The sequence below is a fragment of the Puccinia triticina genome, chromosome 13A, assembly GCF_026914185.1.
Source record: "Puccinia triticina chromosome 13A, complete sequence".
In the NCBI taxonomy this organism is placed as follows: domain Eukaryota; kingdom Fungi; phylum Basidiomycota; class Pucciniomycetes; order Pucciniales; family Pucciniaceae; genus Puccinia; species Puccinia triticina.
The window spans coordinates 3,656,822-3,678,981 of record NC_070570.1 but is presented as its reverse complement, the minus strand read 5'-3'; the positions used below and the strand labels follow the sequence as shown (position 1 = coordinate 3,678,981).

At 50.1% G+C, this 22,160-nt stretch overlaps 9 protein-coding genes across 9 annotated transcripts; 4 read left to right on the top strand and 5 right to left on the bottom strand.

The window, feature by feature from the left end:
- Positions 1 to 995: 995 nt before the first annotated feature.
- Positions 996 to 1,667, top strand: PtA15_13A337 (uncharacterized protein; the record flags this gene model as incomplete). Its single annotated transcript, XM_053162524.1, has 1 exon — positions 996 to 1,667. One exon carries the CDS (start codon positions 996 to 998, stop codon positions 1,665 to 1,667), a length of 672 nt encoding a protein of 223 aa, XP_053026492.1.
- Positions 1,668 to 2,798: 1,131 nt separating this feature from the next.
- Positions 2,799 to 3,853, top strand: PtA15_13A336 (uncharacterized protein; the record flags this gene model as incomplete). Its single annotated transcript, XM_053162523.1, has 2 exons — positions 2,799 to 3,510; positions 3,612 to 3,853. 2 exons carry the CDS (start codon positions 2,799 to 2,801, stop codon positions 3,851 to 3,853), a joined length of 954 nt encoding a protein of 317 aa, XP_053026491.1.
- Positions 3,854 to 4,048: 195 nt separating this feature from the next.
- On the top strand, positions 4,049 to 5,916 carry PtA15_13A335 (uncharacterized protein; the record flags this gene model as incomplete). Its single annotated transcript, XM_053162522.1, has 2 exons — positions 4,049 to 4,635; positions 5,838 to 5,916. 2 exons carry the CDS (start codon positions 4,049 to 4,051, stop codon positions 5,914 to 5,916), a joined length of 666 nt encoding a protein of 221 aa, XP_053026490.1.
- Positions 5,917 to 7,464: 1,548 nt separating this feature from the next.
- PtA15_13A334 (uncharacterized protein) lies at positions 7,465 to 9,254 on the bottom strand (the record flags this gene model as incomplete). The annotated part of the gene is made up of 2 exons (XM_053162521.1): positions 7,465 to 8,965; positions 9,040 to 9,254. The coding sequence occupies 2 exons, from the start codon at positions 9,252 to 9,254 to the stop codon at positions 7,465 to 7,467; spliced, it is 1,716 nt and encodes a 571-aa protein (XP_053026489.1).
- Positions 9,255 to 10,258: 1,004 nt separating this feature from the next.
- Positions 10,259 to 11,496, bottom strand: PtA15_13A333 (uncharacterized protein; the record flags this gene model as incomplete). The annotated part of the gene is made up of 2 exons (XM_053162520.1): positions 10,259 to 11,123; positions 11,195 to 11,496. The coding sequence occupies 2 exons, from the start codon at positions 11,494 to 11,496 to the stop codon at positions 10,259 to 10,261; spliced, it is 1,167 nt and encodes a 388-aa protein (XP_053026488.1).
- A 239-nt stretch (positions 11,497 to 11,735) lies between these two features.
- On the top strand, positions 11,736 to 13,578 carry PtA15_13A332 (uncharacterized protein; the record flags this gene model as incomplete). Its single annotated transcript, XM_053162519.1, has 8 exons — positions 11,736 to 12,293; positions 12,363 to 12,413; positions 12,525 to 12,601; positions 12,673 to 12,742; positions 12,803 to 12,866; positions 12,935 to 13,150; positions 13,225 to 13,377; positions 13,466 to 13,578. 8 exons carry the CDS (start codon positions 11,736 to 11,738, stop codon positions 13,576 to 13,578), a joined length of 1,302 nt encoding a protein of 433 aa, XP_053026487.1.
- Positions 13,579 to 14,696: 1,118 nt separating this feature from the next.
- PtA15_13A331 (uncharacterized protein) lies at positions 14,697 to 16,034 on the bottom strand (the record flags this gene model as incomplete). The annotated part of the gene is made up of 4 exons (XM_053162518.1): positions 14,697 to 15,484; positions 15,596 to 15,664; positions 15,753 to 15,779; positions 15,866 to 16,034. 4 exons carry the CDS (start codon positions 16,032 to 16,034, stop codon positions 14,697 to 14,699), a joined length of 1,053 nt encoding a protein of 350 aa, XP_053026486.1.
- A 1,448-nt stretch (positions 16,035 to 17,482) lies between these two features.
- Positions 17,483 to 18,524, bottom strand: PtA15_13A330 (uncharacterized protein; the record flags this gene model as incomplete). Its single annotated transcript, XM_053162517.1, has 3 exons — positions 17,483 to 18,098; positions 18,220 to 18,312; positions 18,409 to 18,524. 3 exons carry the CDS (start codon positions 18,522 to 18,524, stop codon positions 17,483 to 17,485), a joined length of 825 nt encoding a protein of 274 aa, XP_053026485.1.
- A 543-nt stretch (positions 18,525 to 19,067) lies between these two features.
- Positions 19,068 to 21,747, bottom strand: PtA15_13A329 (uncharacterized protein; the record flags this gene model as incomplete). The annotated part of the gene is made up of 7 exons (XM_053162516.1): positions 19,068 to 19,163; positions 19,626 to 20,458; positions 20,546 to 20,640; positions 20,722 to 21,037; positions 21,127 to 21,208; positions 21,297 to 21,566; positions 21,634 to 21,747. The coding sequence occupies 7 exons, from the start codon at positions 21,745 to 21,747 to the stop codon at positions 19,068 to 19,070; spliced, it is 1,806 nt and encodes a 601-aa protein (XP_053026484.1).
- Positions 21,748 to 22,160: the final 413 nt, after the last annotated feature.

Here is a 22,160-nt window from a genome sequence, read left to right as displayed (position 1 = left end):
AAGTATAAGTAAAGGTCAAGGGGGGATGCCGAGATAGATATGTTCATGAAGTTGTAGCTCAGTGGTAGAGCAAGTAGCTGTTAACTACTCAGTCAAGAGTTTGACTCTCTTCAATTTCTTCCCTCATTTCACACACGATATATATGTGGAAGGAGGTATACATAGATCTTTAAGTTCACTAAATAGCCCTCCTTCTTAGAAGAATACCTAAGCCCTATCTTTTACCTAACGTCTTCTCTATGTTTTATCCATTCGATAAAACTTATTCTTTACTATTGCTAAGTAGTAAAGGAGATAAGTAGAGGGAAGGTAACGGAGATACTAATGAAGGTCTAGGTATGAGGTAATATAGCGTAACAGGGGATAAATGAGTGATACCTGTCTTGGGGTATTTCACGTGTGCAGTAATATTACAATGTATTGTAATCTTACTGTTTGCACGTAAATTAACTCTCATAACAACATTACATTATGGTAACTGTATTTAACTATGGTTATATATAATGCAATGTATATCCAAGTTTATTAAATCCACACAAATGTGGAAACTTAGATCTAAGTTTTGGCGTGTTTTATTGCAAAACACCACAAAAATATCACACACACAATAGACAAGTTGAAAGAATCCCCAAACACCTTAAATAGGCACCTTGGATTGACCCTCCAGCCGTGCCAAAGCAACAAGCAAAAAAGGGCCGGTTGTGAAGGACTCTGTGAGGAGCCGTCAAGGAGGGGCCTAATCAAGCAATTAGGGCGCCTCCAGGGAGGGGGTGGGACAAAACCAGAACCCCTGGGGGACAGCGGACACAAACCTCACCCCCTTTAAATATCCGATCATCTGGCATCACGTGCACCCTTGCCTCGGTCCAGTGCCACGCCAACCGCATCCTTGCCAGCGCCATGCCCACTGAATCAGTGCCAACGCCCACCGAATCCGTGCCAACGCCCACCGTAGCCTCTCCAACTGAGGGTCCAAGGCCTCACCTCGAGCCCAAATGCCAGAATCTGCCTTGTGCAGGTCTTCCTCCTCACGCTCCCAAGACGGTCCTCGCATCCAAACGGATCACCCAACCAACTGTTTCTATGGGACATTGTTGCCCCCTTCAACTCGGCCCCGCACGGATGTCTTCTTCTACCAGGCAGATGACGACCATCACATCCCACGGGCTATCATGATTGAGCTCGAACCACGGGTGATCAATACCATCTTGACCAGCGAATACAGCAAGCTGTACAACCCAGAGAACGTCTATCTTTCAAAGGACGGCAGCGGGGCGGGCAAGGACGGCGGCGGGGCGCGCAAGGACGGCGGCGGGGCGCGCAAGGACGGCGGCGGGGCGCGCAAGGACGGCGGCGGGGCGCGCAAGGACGGCGGCGGGGCGCGCAAGGACGGCGGCGGGGCGCGCAAGGACGGCGGCGGGGCGCGCAAGGACGGCGGCGGGGCGCGCAAGGACGGCGGCGGGGCGCGCAAGGACGGCGGCGGGGCGGGCAATAGCTGTGCGGCTGGCTACGAGACCGGAGAGAAGATCTACAAGGAGGTCATGGACATGCTTGATCGCGAGGCCAAAGGATCAGATCCACTCGAGGGATTCATGCTCTTACATTCAATCGCCGGCGGAACCGGATCTGGACTGACTCTGCCTCTGCTATTGGTTCGGACGCCATAGTTGGCAGCTCAATTGCTCCTTCATCCCCTGTCCTCAGTACGTGCAGTGAGAGTAAGGCTGTTACCCGGGGTTCGGGACGGGGTCTGAGTGTCATCCCAAACCCCAAACCCCGTGAAACCCCGTGAAACCCCAAAGCCCCGGGGGTTACCTTTTTTTTCAACTCACCGCAGTGGGCAATGGTCTGGTAGCCGGATTTTGCCCTAGTTAGGGCTAATGTGAGCATAACTGTGGGTTTCAGAGGTGTCTAACAGATAGCGGAGAGGTTAAAGATAAGCTTTTTGACATCCTCAGAACGTTCCACACAGTCGCCGAAGCGTTTGAAGAAAGTCTGAAATCTTGCGCAAAGGATGCGAACAAGAGGCAGCCCCCTAGTTCCTCCAAGAAGCCCAAGACAAGTTTTTTTTTTCTGCGGCATTGTATCAACCAAGCGTGCCCGTTGAGGGCGTCAAAGCTGAAATCGCGCGATACTTGAAGGAGGACACCGAAGCGGAAGGAATCAAACCCCTAGCATACTGGGTCAATCGCCGCAGCACCTATCCTGTCCTCTCGACGATGGCTCGCAAGTACCTCTCGATTCCCGCAACAAGTGCCGCTTCCGAACGAGTTTTTTCGGGAGGCCGACGAGTTGTATCATGGCAGCGATCTTCCCTCAGCGCTAGCAGTATCGAACAACTTTTGTGCCTCAAGGGGTGGTACAAGATGTTTGGTGGACAATTCTAGGTTTCTTATTCTTTTTTCTACTGATTCATTCCAACTCAGGACCTTGTACATACATAGTTAAATGGGCAATAGAATGCAAAAAAAGACTCAAAAAAAAGACTCTGACATCGACCCCTCTCCCCCTCTCCAAAGTCCTTCCATGCCCCGGGGCTTCGGGGTTTTCCAGAGGGTTGACCTGAACCCCGTTCCCCGGGGTCAGACCACGGGGTTAGACCCCGGGGCGCCAGTTCGGGTCACAGCCTTAAGTGAGAGTATTTATTCCGCGGCATCCCCGAAGCAAAGTCATGTTGGTGTTGCTTCTCACTTCCATGTATTGTTTGATTTATTTATATATGTCATGCGCCAAGACTAACCGCTGACAACCCTTGAATTTCATTCTCATGATCATGACACATAAGACTATCGAGAATAATGGAATGCCCAGCAGCCTGGCTCATGTCAATTCGGCTCGGAGTAGCCAAAAGATTGCATCATTTGATAGACCCCAAGTCCAGGCTGAAGCTGCTTATCTGGAAACAACGGTTGGAAAGCTCCGGACAGAATTGGCGCGCGTCCGAGACAGCACTTCAATCACGGACCTTTCCAACTCCCGTCTTACATAGTCTGTCTTCAATTGAAAGAGATCTCTCCACAAAATTTGAATTACCCAATACAAAGTACCGGCATGTTTCGCGGCACTTCACCCAGCTTCAAGGGGTCTACGGCAAGGCGTTCTCGGACATCTCCAAGGCTGCTTCTGTAGAGGCTGGTCCACGTTCAGATCTGAATTCTGTCCAATTGACCCTGGAAAGCTCGATTGATCCGATCGCCGAAGAATACGAAAGTTTTATCCTTTCCCTTGAGGCTCAGCTGGATACTATCGGAGCGACGCCAACAAAGCGGACTGCGAAAACAGAAGCCGTACCGACGGGCAAGAATGTGATCAGCCTCGCTGGGAGCCAGCTCTATCCATCCGCAAACCGGAAGGAACTATCTGATCGAAAGGCGGAGCGCATCTCACAAACCGCCAGCTCAGAGGCTGCTATAAAAGACGTGCGCATGTCCAACGGTTTTCGCCTTCATGACGGGGAATCACAAGCCCCGGGAGGAAAAGGAGAGAAAGAAAGGCCCCGAGATCTTGCAAGTTAAGCGCACCCCTGTCTCTGAATATTGTTGTTTTTCTTTCATGATTTACTTACTTTGAGTGAACCAATGTCCGCTGTTGATTTTCTCCTCCAAAAATAGAAGTTTCGGAACAATCTGAGCCGGGGAGAGGCAAGACGCTAGCAGATGCAAACGAAACACAGTTGAAATCATTGAGCGAAAATCAAGGAGACGGCAGGTTGCTCACCAGTTTCCAGGAGCTTCAGGAGCAGCAATTTGATTTGAAGAAGCTCGGAAATCCCGACGAGCCTCTCCATCGCGATCCCTCGCCGACGCCACTGTTTTCCAACACCTCATCTAGGTCTACCCGCTCCTCTACTTGACCTGCAAGTTGGATGATGCTGAACGACGGGAAATATGCTCCTCCTGCCAAAGCGCAAATACAATCTCGCTCCAAAAGTAACCAACACAGTACAGAGACATTTTACAACGGCTCTCGGATCCCGAACCAATTTGAGAGTAGTGACGAAGATAGTCCTCTGCAATGCTCGGCTGCAGGTTGGAATCGTTTATCAGCTATGCCACAGTCGCAGCAATCGACAAAGCTGATGGGTGTTTTGGCCGGGTATCAATTACAACCCACTCCTGCCCCCGTTGCAGCCGCCCAGGTCGCTCCGGGCCGGTTGCAGCCTCCTATCTCGATCCTCGCTCAGTCGGATCCTCGGCCAGCTATACCGCCCAGCTCATCCCGCCCGGCTGTTCCACCCCTCAACCCATCCCGCTTGGCTGGTCCGCCTGCCAGCCCGTCCCGCTCGGCTGGTCCGCCTGCCAGCCTGTCCCGCTCGGCTGGTCCGCCTGCCAGCCCGTCCTGCTTGGCTGGCCCACTTACCAGCCCCTCCCGCTCGGCTGTTTCACCCACCAGCCCTCAGTCTACTTATTATCCCCTCGCTGCTTTCTTGGGTCACGCTAAATCTCAAGTTCCTGTAGTCTTGAATAACCCTTCTGTTCCTCCTGCAGCTCAGAATGCATCAAAGCCCCTGCCCTCTAGCAGTCTTTTGTCTGCCTTCTTCGGCAGCCAATCAATTGCAGAAGAAAAATCGCAGCTGTCCGATGAGCAACCCGCAGCGCCTCCCATCACTCGGCCATCCCCAAAGCCTTCCACATTGTGGCATTGAAATCTTCAATTTTCTCATGAGTCATTCAATAAACAACATTTGCAAGGTTTTCACAGAGTCAAATGAATGGTTGCAAAAGGCTGGAGAGAACAAATTCCATGAAGACTTATATCTTTTCAAAATCAAAATCAAACCTGTTCTGCAAAATACCACAAGCAAAGAGGTAAATTAATTCAGTGCTGATTAATTTTTATAGGCATATGTTTGGTCCCATCAGTGGTCTGATATGCTGCACTAAGCTACAGGGTGCTGGATACAACCCTGCAGCGGCGGAGCCGCCTTGGCCTCTAGTCAAGAGTACATTCTTAAGCTTGTATCTAATGATATACATATGTAATACAAGGTGTAAAGGGAATGTACTATATGTAATGTGAACAATTGCAGGTACTTGGTACATGTAAGGTACTGTGACATGTACTCTGTGGCTGACAAAGAAAACCTCCAAAATAAGAAACATCATTGACCACAATGGAAACAGTGTCAAAGCTACCTTCATTCCATTTGGTGAAACCAACATGCCTGCATGGTTTTTTTGTCTCTGGTGAGTGTGAGGGCCTGAGATGACAAGAGAATGAGTTAAGCAACCAGAAGGACAAGAGACATCAACGAGATTGTATTTGATGGTATGAATTACAAGTATAAAAATTAGTAAAAGGGGTTTGGCAATGGCAAAAAGAATGTAAGCTAGGAAAAGATTGGATAAGAGAGTAAAGAAAAGAATCACTCAAGAACAGAGGGCTACAGCTATAAGCACAAATAGATATGCATCACGCTCCAGGGAAAATTCTTCCCAGGCCTGTTTGAGTGCCTCATGCATCTCTGGTGGTAGAGGTCCTGGACATTCTGCTTTAGGACGAGCCAAACATTCTCAATTGGATTAAGGTCTGGAGATTGAGCTGGCCAGTCAATCTTGCTGATGGAGTAGTTGTCACAAAATTCTTGACTGGCAAGGACCTTATGAACCAGAGTGTTGTCTTCCATTAGAGCTGGTCAAAACAAACCCGTTGCGGATACCTGCTATCAGCTGGCGGGTACCCGCCGCGCGCAACAGGTCCCCGCCAGCGTGTGCAGGTTTGGATGCGGATGTCTGGGATTCTGCAAAAAACCATGCGGGTACCCGGGTATTGGTCATCACCTGCTCTGGAGTACAGCTGAGCTGTGCAGGCTGCGGATCACCCATCCTCTGACGCAGCTGGGGCTCATATCTGATGGGATCCAAGGCCTCAGCTGTGCGCTCTTCCACTCCAGCCAACAACCAGAAGATGCCTTGATCACGTGAGTGACTCCGACAGCAGTCGGCACTAGAGTGGCAGGTACCTGCAAATACCCGCGACTCTGCGGGTGCGGGTGTCTCATTTTAGGCAAAAAGGCTCCAGGTACCCGGGTTCAAATTGTTTTTCTTTTGTACTGTTGTCACTTTAGAGACACAGGCTCACACCATGTTAAACTGGGGTTTGCTCATTAATACCCTGTGCCAAAACGTTCAGCGCACCCACTGCACACACTCCCATTGATGTCCAACACAACCAATCATCAAGAGGAGGACATGCCCCCCTCAATTCAGGCACTACCACCTAAATTTATGGTAAGTATTCCAGCCATTAAGAACAGTGCTCTCAATGACTGATTGTGTTGGCCATCAATGGGTGTGAACAATTCAATGACCAATCCATGGTGACCAATGCTCCAATTGGAAGATAGGAAGAAAGCTTCTCTCTCATACTAATGTTTACTAGTCTTCTTTTCCCATGTTTTTTTTTTCCCATATTTTATATATCTTTCTGTTGGGGGCTTTAAGATTGATTTTTTTTCTCTCTTTAACCATCATCATATTTTTGCACTCCAAAACAGAGGGAGAAATATTATAAATATTTTTTCAAAATTATGCAGAAAACTCCTAATTGACATTGGACAACTCCCAAACAAACTAGGTAAAAATAAAATAGATAAAAAACATAAACAATTGGGTGGAAAACTCCAAAATGTCTGCCAAATTTGGTGGAGGACTCCAAAAAAGCTGTAGCCTTAAAAAGGGGCCCGCTAGATGTTGGGGATCTGGTTGAGAAACAATCCATTATCCCAGCAACATAAACAAACTTTGGGATTTGTTTTCCCCAAAAACAGCAGTTATTTTTTGAAGTCTCTAAAAGAAACAGGATCTAAGTCTTGCTAAAATTGTGGACCACCTTTTTGATTTCTCACTGAATGTATACGATCCAGGTTTCATTTCTTAGTTTCTCATCAGTTTCTTCTCTTTTCCACATGAGCTGTGTCTTTTGGAATGGGTCAATTTGGTTGATCTTTTTTTTCTTCCTCCAGCATCATCACCGAAGAGACAGAAACCAACAAAGGGGCCTCACACCTTTTTTTTTTACATTTGCAGTCTTTTATCCTCAAAAATCCACTCATTAGACTCAATATGAACTTATTCTGTCTGTGGGCCCATCATGATTTTGAAATCTCCTAAGTCTTGTGCTCCTTGCGGTTGCTAGTTGGGTAAAAACGGCTGCCAATTTCTCATTGAGATGTGGCGCAGAAACTTGAGACCCGGTACACTTTATGAGCAGTAGTTGGATACTATCCTTTTCCCCTTCATATTCTGGAGGCCCAGATTAGCAAATAGGGAAACAAAGGATGGATTTGCGCTGGCCGCGTCTGAACATACAAATTGAAAAATCAGAGGAAATGAAAGAAGAGAAAACAGGGGCTCTCTTGCAGAAAAATGATGAGACAACGGAGTGAGATTTGACTCTGGGTATGCAAAATTACTCCATCGGAGCAGCGCCCAGAATCCGGCCCAACATGTGCAAGCGAGTAAGCTACTGTTGCTCGCACGAGGAGCTCGGCGTAGCTGATTTGGGGCGCAAATCCGAGGAGGAGCCACGCGTGACGTTTTGAGCATTGAGATCCGAAGCCATCGCTGACGTTTGCTCGAGAGAGAGGGAGTATGGCGAAGCTGAATTGGAGCCCAGAGCCGAGGAAAAACTAGCCTGGCTGAGTTCGATTTGGTCCTGAAGATCAGAAACGGCAGCTGAGATTTCTTCGAGGGAGAGGGGGCCCGAGAAAGCTGACTTGGGCCCGGAAAGCGCGGGAGAAGCGAGCGTGCTGGCGGTAGCCTGGATGCTGGGAAGGCTGGCTGATGCTGACTGGGCCGCGGGAGCCCTAGTGGCCCTAGCTGATTCGCGGTCCGAAGGCGGGGCAAGAAGGGGATGGGCGGCCAGGGCCTGGAGCTCAGCCAGGGTGTCTCTAAGGGGCTGGGGAGAGGCGGCCTCTGCCGTCGCGGATTTGGGGCCCGAACCCGGGGGAGGATTGGGCTTGCAGGCGAGGGCCTGACGCTCAGCGAAGGCAGCCCAAAGTGACTGGCCGGCGGAGGGCCTCGGCGGCGCGGATGTGCGGTCCAAGCCCGCGGCAGAACCGGGCGCGCCGGGCCCCGCCTGCATTCCTGAAAGGCTGGCTGGAAGTGACTGGGGGGCGGCGGCCCTCGCCGCCGCTGCTTGGGGGCCCAAAGCCGAGGCCGAAAGAGGCGCGGCGGTCGAGGCCTGCATCGCCGCAAGGCTGGCTGCGAGGGACTGGCAAGCGTTGGCCCACGCCGTATACCCTGGTTTGTCCATCCCCGCGAGAGCATTGGGCTCGGCGCCCGCGGCGTTAATCGGGGCCCGGCTAGCTACACGGGACCGGCGATCGGCGGCCCTCGCCGCGGGTGGCTTCGGCTCCAAACCCGAGGGAAAACCAGCCTGGGGGGCCCCGGCCTGAAGACGGGAAAGGATGCTCTGTTTTTTGAGCCGGAAGAATTGCCGGGCCTGGACGTCGGGAAGGAGCGAGAGGTCTTTCTCCATCAGCTCGTTGTCGGCCTTGTCCTGTTCAAGTTGCAATCGGACAGCGTCCAACATGAGTCTCTTCCGCTCGTTTTCGGCGTAGCACATGTCGTTCTCGTAGTCCTGTTCGTCTTGAAGGTCGTAGTAGCTTTGACCTGGCCCACCAGCCTGGCTATTCTGAGCCCCTTGATGAGCAACTTCTTCCTCCGGCGGAGTCTCCAACGACGAGTCGCCGCTCGCAGCCTCTACTGCACCGGGGCCGTCGACTCGATTGGCCTTGGCGGCAAGATCGCGCTCTGTCGTTCCGGCTTCGATCCATCGCGCTTCGCGGCGAAGTATAGTTCGCCATTCGTATTCGAACGCGAACTCTCGCCCATGGCGTGATTCGAAGCTGTCCTGTGCTGCGGCGATGAGCTCCTGATCTGATCTCCCGTTGTTCTCAGATGCCTTGAGCGCTTGATAGGTAGCGGAGAAATTGAGAGTGTCTTCCTCAATTTGTTCCCATCTGAAACACGCGAGGAAAATAAGCCCCGAGTGTTTTGCACATGTCTTTCATGAGCAAAGAGCTTGAAAACGTGCCTTTTTTTGAGAATCGCTTCCTTTACAGGAATACATCCGGGGGCTGAACTGTAGACTATAGTGAGAGTCGGCCAAAAATTCTCTTTGTCGGTTCTAGATTTGAAGAGTTCTGACACCTGGATCCAACACCCGGTGAGTCGAACGGTTTCTATATTGTCCAAGTAACAGTTCGAGTCGAAGCTTAATTTGGTTGCGGGGATTTCGATGGATGACATTGCGGGCTTCCCTTTGGGGTGGTAAACGCTATAAGGAGGGATCCTGAGGATTATTCAAAAAGCGAATATCGAGGAGACACACACAAGTTATCGTGTTAAGTGGTTGGCTGGTAGGCTACGGGGGAACACTGGTGAAAGGAACAAAAGGAAGTAGATCTTGAAAAGGGCAGACAAAGGCTAAGATTTCTGGAGAACTGCTGGATATGCAAGTATTCAAGGGGGTCTATATATGTAAATATCCGATTCTAATGCAACGGGCAAGCTGATTGCAACGAGCCAGACCGCGTTTTTAGTGCACAGTTTCGGTTTAAACTGCCAGTCAAGGAAAAGGGCCAGATCAGTGCCCAGAGAGTAAAGGTTCCAGTAGTGAATACAGCCAGTGCTGAGTCTTCTGAGTTGCAGCCTCCTGAGGCATGGACGGGCTTTGTTGCGCTCGGTTCAGTGTCCATCCTGAGCTGTGCGACCGGCTTGGGCCCTGACGAGAAGCACCGCCACAGTCGAGAGCATTGCGGCAGTCGCTTTTGCGAAAGGATCCATTCGAGGTCGCGGGAGCGTGAGGATGGGTGCAACGCGTTATCGGCAGCTCCACCAACAGTTCAAGAGGAGAATGAAGGATCCCCTACTGGGTATCCAAATGAGCCTCGCCCCTGATCTTGCCGATGTTTCCCTGCCGCATCCACACACAACCAGGTGTGTTCTTCTGCAACTGCCGAAATCGTCCCGCGGCTAGGGATCCTTCATCATGAGAAACCCAGCACTTGATTTACGGATGCAGCAAATGCAAATGGGCAGGACACGAGGTGTGGCGGCCCACATAACGGCGTATTTCGTTCGAAAAAGTTTTAGTTTTTTGGGTCAAGCAGGAATATATGGTACTCGGAAGAGGAAGGCTATGTAAGCAAGGAAGGCGTTTGAGAGAGGAATACTGTTTATGCTTCTATATACATACATATAAGGAAGAAATACGTAGATATATCAACATTTTTGGTTGTTTTGATTGAAGATTACGAGGATTCGGAGGTTGAAGATGCAGTAGTAGTGGTGGTAGTGGTGTTGGTGGTAGTGGTAGCAGTGGAGTTTGAGTTTGAAATGGAGGGGGTAGGGGGGGCAGCGGGGATGTCCTGGGTGAGGCTGGGGTCGGTGAACGGGTGCAGATGATGGGGATGATGGAGGGGGAGGAGTTGGTGGTGATTAGGGACGGGGATGGGGTCGGGGGGGAGGTCGGGGTCGTCGAGCTGGTCGATGAGGTCGTCGGGGCTGTGTTGTTCGGAGAGGAGATTGAAGGAGGCGGCGCGGGGCCGCTTGGCCCTGTAGCGGTCGCGGATGTGTTCCATCTTGAGTCTGTAGACCTCCCTGCGGAGGGGGTCGAGGATGGAAGCGGGGTCGATGGCGAGCAGCTGGACCTCGAGGGCCTCCTGGTGGACGTCGGCCTTGCGCTTGATGGCCATGGCCAGCAGCCGGTCCCCCTCGTCATGATGTCCGCGAGGCTGCTCCTGCTGGCCCTGGTGTGGCTCCGACTTCCGTCGCCCGGTGGATGCCGTCCGGTGGCGCAGACGGTGCAGGAGCGGGTCCGGCGAGCCCGGCATCGAGCCCGGCGACCCCGCCGTCCCCCCCTCGCCCACACTCGTCCGGCGCACGTTCCCCGGCTGGCTCCCGCCGCCCGCGCCAAACGTCCACTTCTGCCAGCGACTCGAGCGCCGGAGCAGTTGCCATGAGCTGTAGAACGTGAACTTGTGCTGCTCCTCCCGCTCGTACAGCCGCATCGCTTCCGAGACCATCTCTTCGTCCGATTGCGCGCTTCCTATCAGCCCTTGGATCCGCTCGTAACACGACGTGAATTTGATCACCTTGGCTTGGAGGAGCTGCCATCTGGACAAAAAAAAACAAAGGGCATTGGCAGGCTTTTTTTTTGAGGATGGAGCGGCAGACATCGTGCGTACCGATTCCTGACATGGTCCTTGTTGCGCTCGATCAGTCCGGGTCCCTGGGCGGCGAAGTCGTCGGCGACCCTGTTCCAGAACTGGGATCCTTTCTGGATCGTATTGGTCACGGGATCGACGGCGTTTTCGAGCCAGGAGCGGCAGAGCTGCTCGTCCTCGGCGGTCGTCCAGTTGGGTCTGCGGACATGGTGGGTGGGCCGGCCGGCGGCAGGCTGGGCCGCGACTGGGGGCGAGGCTACCCGCGCCGGTTTCTGGGCCTCGGCGGCCAGCAGTGCTGGGTTGTGGTGCTCGTTGGTCGGCATGGTGTGTCTGGGTGGCTGGCGATCCGGGCTGGGCTCGCAGGGCTTGCCGTTGGTCCGGGTTTAGTCTGCGGTTTAGTCTGGTTTTGTCTGGTTTAATCTCTGGTTTAATCTCTGGTTTAGTCTGGTTTAGTCTGGTTTAGTCCCTGGTTTTGTCCCTGGTTTAGTCCAGTTCTGTCCCTTTTGGGCCTGCCCCCTTCCCTTCCCACCCCTTCCCACCTCCAACCACTTCCCAGACGACGATGGACCAGCCAGGAACAGCCCAGCCGATACTCTCGACCCCACTCTCAGCAGTCCTGCGCGCCGGAGGCCTCTCGCCCGGCACGAGGTACTCGCCCAGCCCGACGGTCAAGAGTCTCAGGCGGATCCTCGAGCAGCAGGACCAGAAGACCAGACTGCCCCCGCTCGAGCGCATCAGGCTGATCAACTCCCAGTACTCGCTCCTCTTCAACACCGCCCAGCACACCGTCCATTCGCGCGACTCTTCTGCCGAGTCCTCCGTCATCCCCCTCGCCGAGCCAGTCCCAGAACAGCCGGACACCCCCACGACTGCGGCCAGTAGGATTAGACGATGGTTCAGGCTCACCAGGACCCAGGATGATAACAGCATCCAGCCCGGGCCGCGCTCTGCAACTGCAGAGCTGCAGTCGATCATCAGCTATTCCAACACAGACCCCGCTCCATTCACCAAACCCAAGTTCCCGCTCGTCCTCTGCCACGGGCTACTCGGCTTCGACGTCCTAGGCCCCGCCGCCCTCGGCCTCTCATACTTCCGCGGCGTACGCGAAGCTCTCGAAGAAGTAATTCAGCCTCCCCCCCCTCTGCTCACTTATCGTCGGACCCTAATCTTCTTTCCCGTTGTCCAATAGAGAGGCGTCGAAGTCCATGTGGCCAAAGTCCCAGCCTGTGCAAGCATCGAGGTACGCGCTCTCCCCTTCATCCTGAACGACAAATCTTGGGTGTTTGAAAGGCTCATTCTTCGGTGGAGGAGTTTTCTTGTTCTTTTTTTGGTTTCGTGGACGACCAATTAGGAAAGAGCAAAGACGCTGGCCCAGTTCATCGAGAGTAGATTAGCCGGACGGACGGTCAACCTGATCGGCCACTCGATGTGTGTCCCCCTTCTCCTTCCTAGAAAAGAATACGGATGTCTGATCAAAATCGGGGGTGCATTTTGATCAGGGGCGGCCTGGACTCGCGGTTCCTGATCACCCATCTCCAGCCAACCTCGTTCAAGGTCGCGTCCCTAACAGTTAAGTCACAGCAAGTCATCACCCAAGCGTCCAGATGTTCACGCCATTCATTGATGCAGACCATCGGGACGCCGCACCGGGGGAGTGCGTTTGCGGACTACCTGTTACTCGACGTCTTAGGCCGTGAGTGGTGCTCGCGAAGTGTTCCCTAAACAGCCAGAGACAGCCGGCATACTGATGGCAGAGAATAGGCCAGCACCTCCCCACCTTCCTCCAGATCTCCAAGACCTTGGGGCTTCCAGGCGGCGGCCAGGCCTTCGTGGAGCTGACGAGCGAGCAGATGGCCGCGTTCAACAAGACGACGCCGGACGTCGAGGGCACGGCCTATTTCTCGTACGGCGCGACGTGCGAGCCGTCGTTTGCGAGCCCGTTCCGGCCGCCCTGGGGCGTCGTCTTCGAGCGCGAAGGTCCGTCCCTCTCCATCTTTTTTACTTTTTACTGCGATGATTGATTCTCTCGGGCTCGGCTCGTCTGCGCGCAGGCCCCAATGACGGCCTCGTGTCCGTCGCGTCCGCCCAATGGGGCACCTATCTCGGCACGCTCAGGAACGTCAACCATGCCGAACTGGTCGGATGGGTCGAGCCGTGGCGGACGTCGAAGAAGCAGCTCGCCACCCTCGTCCCGCTCCACTCAGGTACATCCCTCCCTCCCGTCCACCAAACAACCGTCTTCAATGTTGTTGATGACGGTGATTTTTTTTTTCGGGGATTGGAATCGGGAAGACGATGTGCATCATCAGGACCAACAGTGCCACCAACACCACCAGACCGACCAGTTCCAGGTCGTCCCTTTCTACCTCCAAGTAGTCGACTCTCTGGCCAAGAAAGGCTTCTAATAAAATCGAAACACTAATCCATCCCTCCCACGGAGAAACCTTGCTTATACTGTTCGACTCTGCGATGTGTATACCATTGATTTGATCTGCCCCCGCATTTAATCATCTCCACAGGTCCCTTTCACTCCATCTTTCACTCATCCATGTCTCTCTGTACTTTCCTTGTAACATGTGATCTGCCTAACCTGTTGTATGGGATCAGTGTCTCCAGGCTTGTATGTATTACCCTTTATCTTTCGTGGAATTTTTTATTGTAGATGTGTATGTGCTGGGAAAAGAATTACTAAATAACCATGTTTAGGTGTCTCTTGTTTAGTCCATGAAGTTCTTTTAGTCCAAGCTCCCCCGCGATTATTGCACATTTGTATGTGTCAAACTGCACTTGGTAGCATTTTCTCCAAGGGAGCCTCCTGTCTTCTCCTTCCTTTCTTCTATGCCTTGCATGCATATTAGGGGGATTCAAAGTTGGCCATGCATGACTTGCATGTACTGTTGCAAGTTGGTTTTCAAGGATTTTCCTCAGCACCAACATTCAAAAAAACCTTCAAGCAGGTTTGGGAGGTGTAGTACAATGTGACTTGCATGCACTTTTGCAACTCAGTGTTCAAGAATGAACTTGAACACTGACTTGCAAAAGTGCATGCAAATTGGATCTGGCCAACTTTGAAACCCCCTATTCAATCCTTTGCCGACTGCAAATCTGGGGTGCAGTAACATGGATGCTTGTAAAGATAGGGTCTGTCTCTCAGATAGCTTGGGGGCAAAATGGCAATGTGTTACTTTGGCGGCTGTTTCTTTCTGGGCAAGAGCCGCAAGAGCCCAGGACTTTACGCCATCTTGGATTCCAAATGGCCAGCCCCACTGAAAAGACTGAGTTGAAGAGACAAACACTGGGAGTGACAGAAAGCAGAATGAGTAGCCACCTGCATTTCTTATGGTGATTGCCCCAATTCCATCATTCAGAGAGAGAAAATTCACGTGGAAAAGAAAGCAAAAGTGGTCTGAAACTGTACTGAAATGAGCCATGTATCTGATCAAGAACAACACAAAAAAGGCTATCCAGAATGGTGCCAAGGTTTGAATGCATCAGCAAACTTTGATGAACATGTGAATGGAGTTCAGTGTGAATGTGGACCATCAAAATCTTTTTCTGTTGGGATCAAGTTTCCGAAAGCCTGGAGTAATTTGTGTTGCTCAGTGGTCAATGGTTTGGAAAGCAAGCTTTGAGGGATGTACTTGAATCCTCCAGTCTTGAAGAACATCAGATCACGGAACTGTAGCGCCTCCAGAAACGCGGCTCTTGCGTCTGATGAAGTAGGCAGAATTGCCAGTATTTCATGCACCATGTGGGCCAGTTTAGCTTGAGTTTCGGCATCCATCTTGGCACTTTGAGCAGTCATCTGCAAGAAGCCAAAAAACAGCCCTCTTTTGCTCATTTCAGCTAAGGCTGGTCCAATTGATTTGGCAAACTTCACCGGATAATTTTTGTCCTCATTCTCCTTCTGGTTCTCCACAATGACTTCATCAATTTGCCCACGTTCAGAGCCTTCAGGGTCAATTGGATATTCCTGGAAAAGCCCAACAGTTTTCTGGAGCATGTCTTTTTGCAGGTTAGTTAAGCTTTTCTCAACCGCTTTACATTTTTGGTTGTATAACTCTTCTTCAAATTTGAGAATATCCTTGGGATCTGACAGTTCTGGGATTATTTTTTCCGACAGAATTTCCTCAAGTGGCTCATTGATTTTTCTCAATCCTGCAATCAAACCTTGCAGTTTTTCCCAGTAGGGTTTTTCATTATCAATATCCTCAAGGTTTGCTTCTTCAATTGCCAGCAAAAGCTTTTGCATATTTGTTTCATGCAAATCTCCTACCTCCAAGGCTTTAAATTTTTCATCAAGAAAATTTTCTAACAGTTGTGGTAAGTTTAGAACAGTTTAATACATGTTGTAACTTTTCTTCTATGCTCAGAGGAAAAATTATAAAAGGTCTGACTCGCCAGCTTCTGTTTCATGGATACCCACAGGTTCCTCATTTTTGAATTCCAAGTGGGAGATATTCTTCTCTGCTTCTTCAACATGTTTATCCACTAAAGATGAGACTCATGCAAGTTCAGTGTTAAACAATGTAAAACAAAGCCAAAATTTGAGATGAAAACACATGGGAATTTAACATACAGCTTAATCTTTCAAATTCGCCAGCAGCTGCAACCCAATAATCATCAAATATCAGCATTCAGGGTAGAAATTGTTTGAAAGCTAAATCAAACTAGATGGAATGATTTACATACAGTTTAAACTCTCTGCTTCTCCCCTTTCATGGACATGAGGGATGTGGGTAGCTTCTAATGTAGAGCTTTCTGCTCTCTTGGCCAGAGAATGTGTAAGTGAAAGTGGGTGTGCTGCAACCCTATAGTAATACAAGAGCTGTAAGGAAACTAGTATCTTGGTTAAAAGCATTCCTATGAATGGCCTGGATGGTTTCTGTGTGGTAAGGAGAAAACCCCAGCAGATGAGGAAGATGATGAATGAGGTAATTGAAGTGGTGGGAAGAATCAAATTGCCAAATTGTATGGCTAATGATAATATAAAATTTCTCCCTCCCAGATACAATAATTTCCCCATTCCCAATATCTCAATACAGAGGGGATGTAGAGTGTGTATGTACAGTGTGGGAGTGCAACATGTTTTAAAATCTAACAAACAATAACATACTTGTCTCAACAGTGGATTAGAAAATACTTCACTATCATGAGCACTGAAACTTATTAAATGTGAGATACCAAAATTGGCTTATATTATGACAGAAAGTATTGGAATATGTATTGGCAAGCCAAAACAATTTATCTTAAATTTCTGTACAGGGCAAAAAAAAACATGCCTAAACCTTTTGTGATTTTTTTGTATTGAGGGGGGGGGGGGGGGGGGGGCTGATGCAGCACAGAAATCTATGAAACATCTCCACTAATGGAGGACTTCCCTTCAATCTGGAAACCTAGATTTTGCAGGGAAATCTAGGCAGATCTAGGATTTGGGACAATCAAGCCCAGATTTCCCTGTGAAATCTGGAAAAATCTGGGTTCCCAGATTGACAGGAAGTCCTCCAATCGAGCCAAGTTAAGATTTTGCAAACAATAGGCAGAAAATATCAGCCATCATAGCATAGCCACCGGCTCACCATTGGAAAGGAAACGGAATGAAACCTGCCCAACTTCTCCAAAGGACCTTTATCATTGCCTGAAAAGGTAATGGTATATACAGCTGCATTACCACATCTTCCTCATGCAGCCTCCGGTCTATTTGGATGCAAGCGGACAAGAAAAAGGCAAAGAAAAAGGCATGCCCTTTTCTGTTTGGAAAAAAGTGGACAAGTAAAAGGTTCAAGTGTGAAAAGCACTTCTATACGGTGATCTTGACCAATATGGTGCACAATTTTTTTCACTGATTTTGGGCTTTTTTTTGTGTTTCTTGTATGCCTTTTTGAAAGATAAAATGGCCAATGTCCCGGTCTGCACATACATACAGGTGTGATACCATCCTAAATATGAACCAACATACAGTCCACGCATCTACAGTGGATTTATAAGAAAGGGCAAACTGTTCATCCAAACAATGAGCTCATGGTGAACTTGTTTACCAGGTACCTCAACAACGGAGCTGTGTGCTCTTATGGATCCTCTTGTGGCTGTGCGGTTCTCAGAATTTTGGATGTTTGTGTTGAAATTGAATGCCCTCATTCTCATGTGGACTGTTTCTCAACTGCTCATGTGCAGCAAAAGGATTCTTTAAAAAAAATTGTGGGGATGAAATTTTTTACATCGGACACCACAAGTTACAACAAGGAACAACCCATATATTTACAAAATTTACAAGTCAGGTATCAAACCGCAATAAAAGAAGTGACGAGTTCAGTCGTCATTGTGGACCTTTGGTGGAGGAGGAGGGCTAAGTTTTCCAGTATCACCGTCAGGTTTCTGGGAGGTTGTGCCTTTCCCCTTGTCATTTGCTCCAGTGACAACCCCGTCGCCACCGCTGACCACGTTCTTGAGGAAGGACCTTAAGCCTCCCTTCTTTGGCACTTCCTTTGTTTCTTGTCCCTCGGTAAGCTTCGTCGAAGTGGCTTCGTTCTCCTTCCGCTTCGTCAGCTTAGGCCTCGGTGTCATCGGCCTGGTTTTTTTGGGTTTCGCCTCGTTTTCTGTTTCACTTGAAGATTCTAATCGTCTGCGCAGCGGCACCTCGGGCACAAGAGCTGGTCTGGCGACTGCGGGCGCTTCTGGCGAGTTAGCTGAGGATATTGATCGTTTGCCCATCGCTGACTTCTTTGCCCCGTGTTTCCTTCCAGTTTCTTGGGTACCGCTAACAACTTCCTTGATTTTCGGCGGGGTAACACTTGTTGATTGCTGATCCCTTCGTGATAATGAAGTTCTGGAACTTCTCTTATTCGAAGCTAATGACCTGGTTTTCTTCTGCTTGGCGCCGTTAATGTTCTTGCCTTTTGACCCGTTGGAAGAACCAGGAGATCCTCTGCCGATGAAAGTTGAAAAGAAGGGGAACAGCAACACAGTCAGACACAAAACTTGCTTGTCAATTGGGTTGCACTACCGCAATTGTCGCGTTGAGCTCGCCAAAAATTCAAGGCACTCACTCGACTCGCAGAGCTTTGGATTCTCCAGTAATCAAATTTTCTGACAAACCAACGGGCTTGCCGGAAGAAGGATCCAAAGCAACTGTTGACGTACTGGCAAGCATCAAGGAACAAAGGGACAAATAAAGAGTCAGAGTGACAAACTACTGTGATTCTGGGACGGAATCGCTCGAAATTCAAGGCACTTACTCGGAGGTTTTGGGAATTTCGATGGTTCTAGTTGTGAGGGTGCCAGCTTGGATGTTCATGCAGGTGGATGCAAATACGGTGATCGAGATAAGTTGGGCGAGTTTGACAGAAACCATGGTGGTGACTTGAATTTGTTGGAGCAAAGTACTGGGTGTTTTGGTTGAATTGACTCAACTGATCGGAGAAGGAAGTGGTGTTTGGATAGATATTTAAAGCCCGGCTTTATAAACAGAATTGATTTTAAATATACCAAGCAATGATTTGAACAATTGAAATACTCGGATTTGTTACTGGTATATGGCGATAGTGGATGAGGGAGATATATACTGGAATGTGGTGAGGGGGATGTTGATTAGTCGGTAGACAGCGTCTTAAATAGAATAAGTTATAACCGGAGTTGTCCCACTCCTCCACTGGAGCTTACAGAACCCTTCCATTGCTTCAACTCGAACCTGACGGGAGCTGACGGGGCAAACATGGGTCTTGGCCTAGGAACTGGTCATGTTGCGAGTACCAAGGAAGCGATCTCAGGCGCAACTTGAACTGGGCATTGATTGCTCCCTGCCATCAGTTGCTTGGGACTAGCTCGTCATTGCGTCACTCTCAGCCTGTTGAGCTTTGCTGAAGTCACCACCTGGATTCATCGACCTTAGCCAGAATCATTTGCACATGGCCTGGGACACCGCTCGCCTCGCGGGAGTCATCCCGAACGGAACACGAGTTCCTAGACGCTTCAGATGCTGGTTGCGAACCAACTGAGGACACAACGGCTCAGGATGAATCCAAGGGCCCGCCCTTTTCGCCGCGCGCGAGCTCGACATACAGGTATGAGGTACATATAGATTCACTGAAGTTGTCAGCCATCGTGGCAACATAAATTCAAAGAGAATTAATGTAAAGGAAACCATGAAAACATGCATCATTGGTTTATTGATGGTTTTAATTATTTTGCATAAGAACATTTTTTTTCTAAAATGATGATGACGAGAAATAACAACACATGCAGACACTCAATAACATACACGAAGCAACTATTAATTTTTGTAAGGGGCGGAAGAGAATATTATGAGACAAACGGTCCGATTTGCAGAGGGAAAGGATAGATAAAAAAAAGGACGAGGTTTGTTGTATGAAGAATTGCTAGGGTAGGACAGGGTAGGGAATCAATCCTCGTCTTCCTCTTCCTCTTCCTCCTCATCGGAGCCAGGCTCAGTGACGTTGCCCTCGACATTAACGTTGGCGCCGTCGAGGCCGCCGAACTTAGCGATAGAGATCTGATGATGATCAGAGCAGTTGTCGGGAGAAGGGTCGGGGAGAGGGAGGATACGACGAGGCATGGCAGTGGAAAGTTTGAAAGAGTATGAGTGTCGGTAGTCCGGGCTTGGACGAGCTAGAGGTGCCGAAGAATCTTCCTCCTGGATTGCCGCCGACGCAGACTCCAGTTCTACGAAGAGGTAGAGCGCTTCGAGAGGGGCGTCTGGCGCGAACTTGCGGACCACCCTCCGTCCATCGCCCAGTCGGAAGCCGATCGTCACCCCGCCGCCGGTGGAAGGAGGCTCGGAGGGCATCTTCTCCCGACGGGCCCAGTACCGCCACCGCCGTTTCTGCTCAGCCTCTTCAAGCCGCTCTTGGCGGGCTTTCTCTCGGGCGAGTTGCCTCTGTTGCAGCTCCTCGACCCGCTTCCGTTCCGCCTCCATCTCCGCCTTCTTCCGCATCACCCGTTCCCGATCTAGTCTGCCTGCCTCGGCATACGCCCGGTCTTGCTGCTCCCGTAACCGTCGATCAGCTTCCCAGCGTGCCTTCTCCGCTCTTAGTCGACTCAGATATCCATTGGTCCGTGGAATTACTACATTGTTGATCGTCGTACATAGCGAGCGACTCGATGTCGAATGCATCGGCGATCCCTCCAGTCGTGTACATACTGACATCACATTCGATGACGACCGGTTCACGCTCGAGGTGATCGTTGTTACGGTTGATGAGGGCCGTTTAGCCTGCAATGAAACAAATGCAACGAATGGGTACGTGGTCACATCAAGAACATGGGCCGCTGCTCACACATATTAATTGTACGCATCAGTCAATTTCTTAACAAAAAAAGAGGGAAGTTTCATTTTCAAGTCACCTGTTGACTTACCAAAAGATGCATCCCTCTCCTTGACATCCCCTCCCCATACCAAAATATCTTTTGTGCGCAGCAAATTCAGTAATTCCTCATCCATCAAAGTACCTCTACCAAAGAAAGGAAACAAAAGACAGTCAGGATGTAACTTTTTTTTGGAAGGAATGATTGATTGGAGCAGTTCGAGAGACCTTTTGAATTGATAGACATCGTCATGTTCTTCAGAGACCAATACGACCATGAGAACCTTAAGTTCCTCTCTAGCTTTCTGGACAGCATCATCGTAACCGAGGAGCAAGAATTCGGGTAGTCTGGGGATTGCGGGGTCGCCTGGTTGAGCAGTAGTATAGGAGGAACGCGCCTGGAGTTCTTCCTCGAGCTCTCGCACCCATCTCTCCGCCGCCGTCCGTGGATCTGTCCGCGGCATCGGCCCACTTGTCCAGCCAAATGAGGAGGGCCGTGGCCAGTGGAATGATATCGTCGGTAATCTCAACCCTAATAATCTCCCTGTTTTGTAATCCCCCCACAAATGAAAATTGCTTAGTCTGATGAATATATATATACTGGATTTTCGTTTTCTTGTCTGGTCTTTTTACCTAGTAAGCTGAATACTGTCAGTCCCAGATCGGCCACGAAAGAGACAGGAATAGCAATCAATCTGAACGGCCCGATCCAAAGCTACACATTCATTTTATCACCCAAAACAAAAGAATTCAAGTCAGAAAGATGAATAAAAGGGAGCCAAAGAAAGGGAGAGAGTACAAACTCTGAAGAAAAAGCTCAGTAGTTTAGAGGAAGACCGTCTGGGACGAGGGGCCGATTCGAACGCCCTCGAGGGTCTAGATCTTCCTGCAGAGGCAGGTTGGTTGGACGCAGTGGCAGAGCCGTTTGGAGGGCCATTTGCGGAGGCTAGGTTGCGGTCGGATTGGGAAGAGTCGTCTAGCGATAGCTGCTCGTATATCGACCGTTCTTGGTCATTGGATAGTAACGCTGAGGTCGGATGACTGTGTGAATCCAGATATGCTTCGACTGCTGCCTGCAATCAGAAAAAAAGGCAATCAATCAGATGTAAAATTATGTATGCGTGTAGAGTAGTGAAATACCTCCAAGTTTCCATTGGCTAGTTGCAACGCATGGCGGGCAGCCTGGACATCGCTAGTGTTAGTGAATGATAAGTATGAGCTGATAGCTTCGTCATCGAGCGTGTCTGGGTTCATACTTCCTGGCTGTTTTGTCGATTGGTTGGTGGTGTGGTTGTTTCCGAACAACAGCCGCTGCGATGACGATGTGTGCTCTCATCATGGGCCGGGTGCTCCGACTCGAGGTGGCCCGGCCCGACGGCACTGATCACTTACAACCAATATGTACTCCTGATTTTGCATCGCAGTTCTTCCTTGGCTAATACGGACCCCAAATGTGATAGTTGATACGGCGAGCCCCTCCGCTGGCCAGCCAGACACTGCACTGAACAATAAACAGGTGACACATGCTAGGTCAGATTCTTAGTGCTGCCTTCCCTGTGTGTTTTTAAATTTAACCAAGGTCATAGTTCATCTCACTCAGTGACCGTCTCATGAGTCATTTTCTGGGAGAGAGCCTCCTGTTGTATCTTCTTTCTGTTCTCCTAGTT